The sequence below is a fragment of the Ylistrum balloti genome, unplaced genomic scaffold (genome assembly GCF_031769215.1).
Source record: "Ylistrum balloti isolate Yb309-2 unplaced genomic scaffold, AGI_CSIRO_Ybal_v1 Utg371770, whole genome shotgun sequence".
In the NCBI taxonomy this organism is placed as follows: domain Eukaryota; kingdom Metazoa; phylum Mollusca; class Bivalvia; order Pectinida; family Pectinidae; genus Ylistrum; species Ylistrum balloti.
Genome location: NW_026782886.1, coordinates 204895 through 215651, shown reverse-complemented (window position 1 = coordinate 215651; position 10757 = coordinate 204895). Strand labels below are relative to the sequence as shown.

Genomic DNA, 10757 nt, shown 5'->3' with positions numbered 1-10757 from the left:
ATTGTCACTATACATAGACAATCAGTGATTCTTGTTGAAACATTGTCACTATACATAGACAATCAGTGATTCTTGTCGAAACATTGTCATTAGACATAGACAATCGGTGATCCTTAATTAAACATTGTCACTATACATAGACAATCAGTGGTTCTTTGAAACATTGTCACTATACATAGACAATCAGTGACAATCAGTGATTCTTGTTGAAACATTGTCACTATACATAGACAATCAGTGATTCTTGTTGAAACATTGTCACTATACATAGACAATCAGTGATTCTTGATTAACATTGTCAATTAAACATTATACATAGACAATCAGTGGTTCTTGTTGAAACATTGTCACTATACATAGACAATCAGTGATTCTTGTCGAAACATTGTCACTATACATAGACAATCAGTGATTCTTGTCGAAACATTGTCACTATACATAGACAATCAGTGATTCTTGTAGAAACATTGTCACTATACATAGACAATCAGTGGTTCTTGTTGAAACATTGTCACAACATCAGACAATCAGTGTGATTCTTGTCAGTGATTCTTGTTGAAACATTGTCATTAGAAACATTGTCATTAGACATAGACAATCAGTGATTCTTGTAGAAACATTGTCACTATACATAGACAATCAGTGATTCTTGTCGAAACATTGTCACTATACATAGACAATCAGTGATTCTTGTCGAAACATAGACAATCAGTGATTCTTGTCGAAACATACTATACATAGACAATCAGTGATTCTTGTTGAAACATTGTCATTAGACATAGACAATCGGTGATCCTTAATTAAACATTGTCACTATACATAGACAATCAGTGGTTCTTGTTGAAACATTGTCACTATACATAGACAATCAGTGATTCTTGTTGAAACATTGTCACTATACATAGACAATCAGTGATTCTTGTTGAAACATTGTCACTATACATAGACAATCAGTGATTCTTGTTGAAACATTGTCACTATACATAGACAATCAGTGATTCTTGTCGAAACATTGTCACTATACATAGACAATCAGTGATTCTTGTTAAAACATTGGCCCTATATATGGATCTACAAAAAAAATCGTTGATTCCTGTCGAAAAATCTTCCCTACTGATTGAATGCAAAATCGGTCAGATTTGCATGGAAATCTTTCCGCTGCATACAAGGTGAAATCTGTAATGCCAGATATCAATCAGTGTTATACAAATAGCACTGCTTCCTAAAGCTAACAGTAAGAGTTTACTGATAAATCCTTCCCCCGGCTATTACAGGAAGCCATTATCCTGTTTATTCTTCCTAATAACTCATTACTCAAGATTCTTGTTTGATATTTCTGACCCTATATTATTGAATTTGTTTACAAGGGAAATTGAATGAAATCCAGAGAAGCTATATACAACAACTTTTCAACAAAGATTGTGCTGTTTTAACATTTAATAATTATCCTCTACATAAAAAAAAGACCTAAATTACATGATAGAAAGTACGTGAAAAGAATGACGTTTCCGTCATGAAATGACGGAATGTTGATTTGGACAGTGACGATACAATATGTCTTATGTGTTTATTCGTTTGAATATCGCAGGAAATCAACAGTTATTCCATTAGTAAGTTTAACCAGTCACGTGTTACCTTCCGACAGACGTTTCTATACCGTTCTCTGCTACCCACTCCCGACATTTGTCGACTGGGTTAGGTTCTGTCGTCAGTAAATCGTGGTCACCCACGTGTTTTTCTCCCGTTGTTTGCGTAATATTTATTTCCTTTGTGTTAATAACTTCCTTCTTTGAGATGAAAGATTTCACTTCTTTGTTTATCACCCTCGGGGAATCTGTAAAGGAAATTTGTCTCCTCGATTTGTCTCTTCCAGACCTCCTTGAAGATATTCTAGATATCTGGACATTTTTTCTTCCTGAGTTTTGTGCACCTTCCTCCCCAGCGGAATTATCGTCCGAATCTTCATTAAATTTCACTCGGGTATCCTCTGTCATTTGCTGTAGAGCCAACCTTGCCTCCGGTGAAAGGCCTTCAGAAAACTTCGTCTTTTGTCGTCTATTCAGTAATGTCCGAATTTCAAATAACGCATCACTAGACAATATGAACCCTCTCAAAATTCTCTCATCAAACTGACTCCTTGACATTTTATCCTCTTTTTAATTCACGTGACAATATCTCAGTAAACACAACTACCGAAAAATCATCCTTGACACCTGAAAAATTCAAGTTAAAGAGCTATTATGACCACCATTTTGTTTTCGTAAACAGGGACTATTTCATGGTTTGTCTATAAACACGTAACAATGACTATTTCATGGTTTGTCTATAAACACGTAACAATGACTATTTCATGGTTTGTCTATAAACATGTAAACAAGGACTATTCCAGTGAATAACGGAAACTCACACGATGATATATAATTACGTGAAGTAAAAGAAACTGCAACAGTATGAAGACGCCACTTTCTTTGTTCAAACAATTAGATCTCATTGTCATTTACAGTAAACGTATAAAAGTCTTAAACTTACTTCACATTCGGATGTCTAGTGGAAGTCAAAAGCTCTGTAAATATTGACAGCCGAGAAATCTGGCGCCTAAGTATTTAATTTTCGGATAAGGTCAATAGAAAAACACGAATTTATAATTAATCATGCTACAACTTACTCGACCTTAGTGGAAGTTTTTCTGAAATATTCCCTTACGATATGTACCCGCTATACACAAATTTATTAAAATTTTATTCATTTAAAGAACCTCATACGCAGTATATATACAATACTATTCTGTGAGTAATGAATACACATTACGAAGTTATGGTACCCCTATTTGAAATCCAGAACGGTGGGAACCTTTGCGATATTCTAATTTTATGTTTACATGAATGAGGATTTGTGAAAAGCTTCTATTATATTATGTCAAAATAATACAAGCCGAACGTTTTTAATTAATCGTCCAAATACCTGTTAACAAATAATGCTACACAAAAACAGGGGAAATCTTATATACTTATCGACATGGGAGTATTCGGGCGGTAGTGCGGTGTCAAAATAAAATAATTTTCTAATAAAATCGTCTGTAAATTTGGTAATGAAAACAATATTTTATCAAAACATCATACCTTTAATTATATAAAAAAAATTATACTTTTAATTATGAATGTTAAAAGTCTTTAGTTGCAAAATTATGAAAAAAAAAATGTGTACATGAAAATTAAGGGTATGTTAGTGTTAAATCATCTTTTAAAATATATGTTGTAAAGTATTTGAATTACATTGATTGCAGATCTACTTAAATGTGGATGCTGGTTTGTAAATAATTAACAATTAGATTTAAAATCTTTCGTATCAATATCAACAGTATTTCATTTCTATATAATGATACTATAGTGATTTACATGATAGCCGTTTCCATGCTCAGTTCTCTTGAAATGAAAAAAATATATATATTATTCGTGTAAAGTTTGAGTAGTTTAATATCCCGATATGTCACCATGACAACCAATATGATGAAAAGTTCAGACGAATAAAAACATCGTATAAGACAATGCTTTCAAAAATAACATGATTTGATTGGCTACTTGTATTTCCTCCATTATAACACTAATAAACTTAATAAAATACAATAAAGTGTTTATCAATATATCTCGCATTTTCAATTTCTGTGACGAAGTTATCAAGTCTTTGACATGTTAGTCCTTTGGTTTACAGGTGTATTTAGTAACTTAGACCATACCTGTCACGATGAAGTATTCCGATGTCCACTCAGATGAAAACACAGGTGTGTAGGTTACAGGTGGTTGTTTCTGGGATGGAATGAGAAAAAACGAAAAGTTCAGGCTACCTATTAAACATGCCTCGGTATATTAGTGTACACGTGACAGCCCGTTAGAGTGGGCATATCACTGTCGACCTTACATTGTACCAAGGTAGCAGGTACTTCAAACCTGTCAAGCTCTCTTGGCACTGGAACGTCATTTTACACACATCTCGAGATACCTTTCGTTCTTGTAGTACAGCTAAATGACAGGTTTTATATACTGATCAGTTGAGCAGGGGTAAAACAGAAAGTAGCCGACACTAAAGTATAAACATTTAATATATTGTTTTTACCGTTCTGAACACATACCACACATTTACTATACACATATCACTGCACATACCAATACATACCACTTAACACATTAACACCAACACATACCATCAAACATAATACACATATCACTGAACACATACCATCAAACATAATACACATATCACTGAACACATACCATCAAACATAATACACATATCACTGAACACATACCATCAAACATAATACACATATCACTGAACACATACCATCAAACATAATACACATATCACTGAACACATACCATCAAACATAATACACATATCACTGAACACATACCATCAAACATAATACACATATCACTGAACACATACCATCAAACATAATACACATATCACTGAACACATACCATCAAACATAATACACATATCACTGAACACATACCATCAAACATAATACACATATCACTGAACACATACCATCAAACATAATACACATATCACTGAACACATACCATCAAACATAATACACATATCACTGAACACATACCATCAAACATAATACACATATCACTGAACACATACCATCAAACATAATACACATATCACTGAACACATACCATCAAACATAATACACATATCACTGAACACATACCATCAAACATAATACACATATCACTGAACACATACCATCAAACATAATACACATATCACTGAACACATACCATCAAACATAATACACATAATACACATATCACTGAACACATACCATCAAACATAATACACATATCACTGAACACATACCATCAAACATAATACACATAATACACATATCACTGAACACATACCATCAAACATAATACACATATCACTGAACACATACCATCAAACATAATACACATATCACTGAACACATACCATCAAACATAATACACATATCACTGAACACATACCATCAAACATAATACACATATCACTGAACACATACCATCAAACATAATATACATATCACTGAACACATACCATCAAACATAATACACATATCACTGAACACATACCATCAAACATAATACACATATCACACTGAACACATACCATCAAACATAATATACATATCACTGAACACATACCATCAAACATAATATACATAATAACACATACCATCAAACATAATACACATAATACAGATATCACTGAACACATACCATCAAACATAATATACATATCACTGAACACATACCATCAAACATAATATACATATCACTGAACACATACCATCAAACATAATACACATATCATTTATACATACCACAAAACAAAACGTACATATATAACATGTATATAAAATGTACATATATTAACACATCCCAGTGAACAGAAAGTAGCCGACACTTAAGTATAAACATTTAATATATTGTTTTTACCGTTCTGAGACACATTTACTATCAAGCAACCAATACATACCACTTAACACATTAACACCAACACATACCATCAAACATAATACACATATCACTGAACACATACCATCAAACAAAATACACATATCACTGAACACATACCATCAAACATAATATACATATCACGAGCTATCAAACACATAAAGTAACTCAAGTAAATAAGAACACAGCCCTTCCAAACATTACCGTATACTAACTATCGGTAATTTCAGTCCATTTAATGCATATCATTAAAAACTAGAAAGGCATTGGCTTGTGAGCAGAAAAAGAGTAAGCGGAAAATACGACCAGGAGTTCTGGAAGTATAAGCGTCAACACAGAAACTCGCAACTCAAAGCTTGGTCAAGTTAAGATTGTACTAAATGTAGACAAGTAATTAACATTCTTCAATAAAGTAATATCACTAAACCGAAACCTATAGACATTCTTACTAGCAACGACAACATTTAACTTCACATCACCCACGAAAATAGATAAGTTCCTGATGAGACCATGGTTACAACTTCTCTGTAGGTTTCGTAAACCTGAACGAAACATAAAGCATCAAATATTTACCGTGGAACACTTACTGCTAAATGTAGCATTAAACACATAATATGAAACAACAACCTTCAAATTAGCGATAAAATGATCCTACCAAAATGATCTCCATAACGTAAATATCATTAATGACTGACCATGAAACATTTATCTGCAATTAACTACCTCCGTCCTCAATTCTCCATCCATACCTTCAAACGCATGTCCCTGAAATATCTTCCTTTTACCAAAACCAAGAAACATTTATCTTAATTCAACGATCGATAAATCGACATTATCAACACGCCTCTAAACATATAAATATATATAATGTAGGTCACTTAACACATACCATGGTTTTTATCTCAACACCTATCAATAAAACCATGATAATTACAATTAGATATATACTACATATAGGAAATCAAACATAAAATATACATATATCAGAAATATTATCATATATCTACAAGAGGAACGTTCAAACAGTGAAATGTTTTGAGGAAAATACTTACACTTAAAACTTAAAACACAAAGAAGTATCCTGTATAGATAAACCACTCTCACTAAGCTGCGAATCAACATGGCAGGTAATCTACCTGTAAAGTATTGCTAACAGACCAAGGCGGTATGTAAGTCTTACAAATCTGAACAAAAACTAAAAAAAAAGTAATGAAATCTTGTTTTATTCTAGTTTTGTTAAAGCCTGCTCTACACGGTCTGGTGACGCTTTTTGACAAATATACCTCCCGTAGAGTATACGGGGAATGTCTAAACAAAGCCTTTTCAGTATGATTACTTACAACCCTCTTAACTTCTAAAAGTTCTTTCATCACATGGTGGAACACTTCCGCATTTTTTTCACATTCAGCTGAATAGCGTCGGTAATTGAATATTCAATATTTTTCGTCAGATACCTACATGTACATATGTTTTGTCCTCGGTTCTAAATACACCATCCCGCTCCTTCGTCCTCGATAAACCATCCCGCCCCTTTCGTCCTCAATACACCATTCCGCCACCTCCTCCTCAAAACGCCATCCCGACTACTCGGTCCTCAATACACCATCCCACCTCCTCCGTCCTCAATACACCATTCCGACCTTTCCGTTCTCAATACTCCATCCCGACTACTCGGTCCTCAATACACCATCCCGATTACTTGGTCCTCAATACACCATTCCGCCCCCTCCGTCCTCAATGCACCATTCCGACCCCTCCCCGTCCTCAATGCACCATCCCAAATCCTTCGGCCTCAAAACACCATCCAGACCTCTCCATACTATATACACTTCACGCATGAATTCAATATATAATTTTGTATTCATACCCAATTCAATAAATACCAACGTGAGTTTGTCGTACCCGATGACTTTTTCAGTGCCTCACAAAAGTGTAAATAGAATTAAATTATAATGTAAGTAACGACGACGGATTAAAATATATAGAGGCTATACATGACGGTATAGATAAAATGTTGTGTTGTATATAAACAGCTTTATTAAGGCATATAGTGAAGGCAGTCAGACTACCGCCGTGATAGGAGGTCGATTTACATATTCACCTTTTATAGTATACACTTGTATAGGATGGTTGTGTATTTGTCAACAAATGGTGCCATTAAAAAGTGAGGAGAATGTTATGGAGTATTGTAAATCGAGGGAATGTTTACGGCTATTAAATATGGAACATCAGAATGGCTCCTCCGTAGATCCTATCAGATTTAATCAAATGGTTTACTTAATTTTATAAATACATTTCTCTTTAATGCTTGCAGTAACGTCATTGTAATTAGAATATAATTATCTATTTTTACTTTGAGTAGACACCAAATTAAAGGTGTTTTATTTATCCAAGAAAGTCGTGTTTTATTTAGAAATTAACACACCTTTTCTCACAATTACTTTATTACACGCAATTTCGTTCCGCATGTTTCACAACGACATCATCAAATCCGTAAGAAATTTATATAGCATTTCTGCTTGATTTCACAACGATTTCTTATTAAATAATCATTATCCTAGAATGAGATTTTTTATTTCATCGGAAGTGAAAATATTTTCACATTTACATTATTTTTTCTTATTTGTCCTCACATGGTAATGGAAGGTCTGCTATTGGACCAGACGCACTATGATAATGGTAGTATTCCATTGGAGTGGGAGGGACGATAACAATAACACATTCTCTACCGGTATGGTGATAACACGAGTCTACTGGTGTGATGATAACACGTAGTCTACTGGTGTTACAATAACACGTAGTCTACTGGTGTGACAATAACATGTAGTCTACTGGTGTGACAATAACACGTAGTCTACTGGTGTGACAATAACACGTAGTCTACTGGTGTGATGATAACACGTAGTCTACTGGTGTGACAATAACACGTAGTCTACTGGTGTGACAATAACACGTAGTCTACTGGTGTGACAATAACACGTAGTCTACTGGTGTGATGATAACACGTAGTCTACTGGTGTGACAATAACACATAGTCTACTGGTGTGACAATAACACGTAGTCTACTGGTGTGACAATAACACATAGTCTACTGGTGTGACAATAACACGTAGTCTACTGGTGTGATGATAACACGTAGTCTACTGGTGTGATGATAACACGTAGTCTACTGGTGTGATGATAACACGTAGTCTACTGGTGTGACAATAACACATAGTCTACTGGTGTGATGATAACACGTAGTCTACTGGTGTGATGATAACACGTAGTCTACTGGTGTGATGATAACACATAGTCTACTGGTGTGATGATAACACGTAGTCTACTGGTGTGACAATAACACGTAGTCTACTGGTGTGATGATCACACGTAGTCTATTGGTGTGATGATCACACGTAGTCTACTGGTGTGATGATAACACATAGTCTACTGGTGTGATGATAACACGTAGTCTACTGGTGTGATGATAACACGTAGTCTACTGGTGTGATGATAACACGTAGTCTACTGGTGTGATGATAACACGTAGTCTACTGGTGTGATGATAACACATAGTCTACTGGTGTGACAATAACACATAGTCTACTGGTGTGACAATAACACGTAGTCTACTGGTGTGACAATAACAAGTAGTCTACTGATGTGACAATAACACATAGTCTACTGGTGTGACAACACATAGTCTACTGGTGTGATGATAACACGTAGTCTACTGGTGTGACAATAACACGTAGTCTACTGGTGTGATGATAACACGTAGTCTACTGGTGTGATGATAACACGTAGTCTACTGGTGTGACAATAACACATAGTCTACTGGTGTGATGATAACACGAAGTCTACTGGTGTGACAATAACACATAGTCTACTGGTGTGATGATAACACGTAGTCTACTGGTGTGACAATAACACGTAGTCTACTGGTGTGACAATAACACATAGTCTACTGGTGTGACAATAACACATAGTCTACTGGTGTGACAATAACACGTAGTCTACTGGTGTGACAATAACAAGTAGTCTACTGATGTGACAATAACACATAGTCTACTGGTGTGACAATAACACATAGTCTACTGGTGTGATGATAACACGTAGTCTACTGGTGTGATGGTAACACGTAGTCTACTGGTGTGATGGTAATACATAGTCTACTGGTGTGATGGTAATACATAGTCTACTGGTGTGATGGTAACACATAGTCTACTGGTGTGACAATAACACATAGTCTACTGGTGTGATGATAACACATAGTCTACTGGTGTGATGATAACACATAGTCTACTGGTGTGACAATAATACAGTCTACTGGTGTGATGATAACACGTAGTCTACTGGTGTGATGATAACACGAAGTCTACTGGTGTGATGATAACACGTAGTCTACTGGTGTGATGATAACACGTAGTCTACTGGTTTGTTGATAACAACACAATGTCAATTAATTTCTACCAAAGTTTAAGCCTTACAATAACTTGAAATGCACTCTAGGGATGACTGATATTCTACCGGCACACAGAACCATAGTATTTATTCATAATAAAGATAAAACGACACTAAAAGTCCTACACAACAATCTGTGTACATGGTATTACTGTTCAGTGAGATATCTTATCATCTACTTTTACACAAAAGAAAACTGATAATTAACGTAGCAGACAAGACCAACATTCTGAACTCCCAGTTCCAGTCCGCATTCTCTGAGAAACCAAGCTTCACACACCCCGACTTATATATCATCAGGCAGGTGTATGTCTGTAAATTATAGACCGATATCCCTCACGTCGGTTTGCTGTAATGTTATGGACACTATCATAACCCTTGTCACCGTGTCCCACGGCGAGACTAATTACATACTCGATGACCTTCAACATAGTGTCAGAAGGGTAGAGTGAAACACAGCTCACTGGGTACCTGGACGACCTCACCAACAGCCTTCATATTTGACATCAAACTGATATCTGTAGTGTCCATGATAATCTTATAATTAAGTTCTGATATCCTTTGTATAAATTATCTATATCAATAGAACTTCAATATGGCGGCATATACAGTAAAGTTCCAGACTACAGAGAAGTGTTAATGCTGTTTGTAGATCACAACATGAAATCCTACAATATCCTATCATGAACTTCGCCAAAGTCATCAATACGGCAATTTATAGTTTGGTTGTCCACAAACTCTATGAATATGGCATCAGAAGTCAAATTAATAACTGGATTCGGAGCTGGCTAGGAGACTGAAACT

At 35.1% G+C, this 10757-nt stretch overlaps 1 protein-coding gene across 1 annotated transcript; it reads right to left on the bottom strand.

Annotated features, from left to right (window-relative positions):
* Positions 1-1631: 1631 nt before the first annotated feature.
* Positions 1632-2144, bottom strand: LOC132563565 (uncharacterized). Its single transcript, XM_060228307.1, has one exon. It carries the CDS (start codon positions 2142-2144, stop codon positions 1632-1634), a length of 513 nt encoding a protein of 170 aa, XP_060084290.1.
* Between the last annotated feature and the right edge of the window lie 8613 nt (positions 2145-10757).

Excerpts from the sequence above, each read along its gene's own strand:
- LOC132563565 (XM_060228307.1), bottom strand. The coding sequence starts at position 2,144 with ATGTCAAGGAGTCAGTTTGATGAGAGAATTTTGAGAGGGTTCATATTG.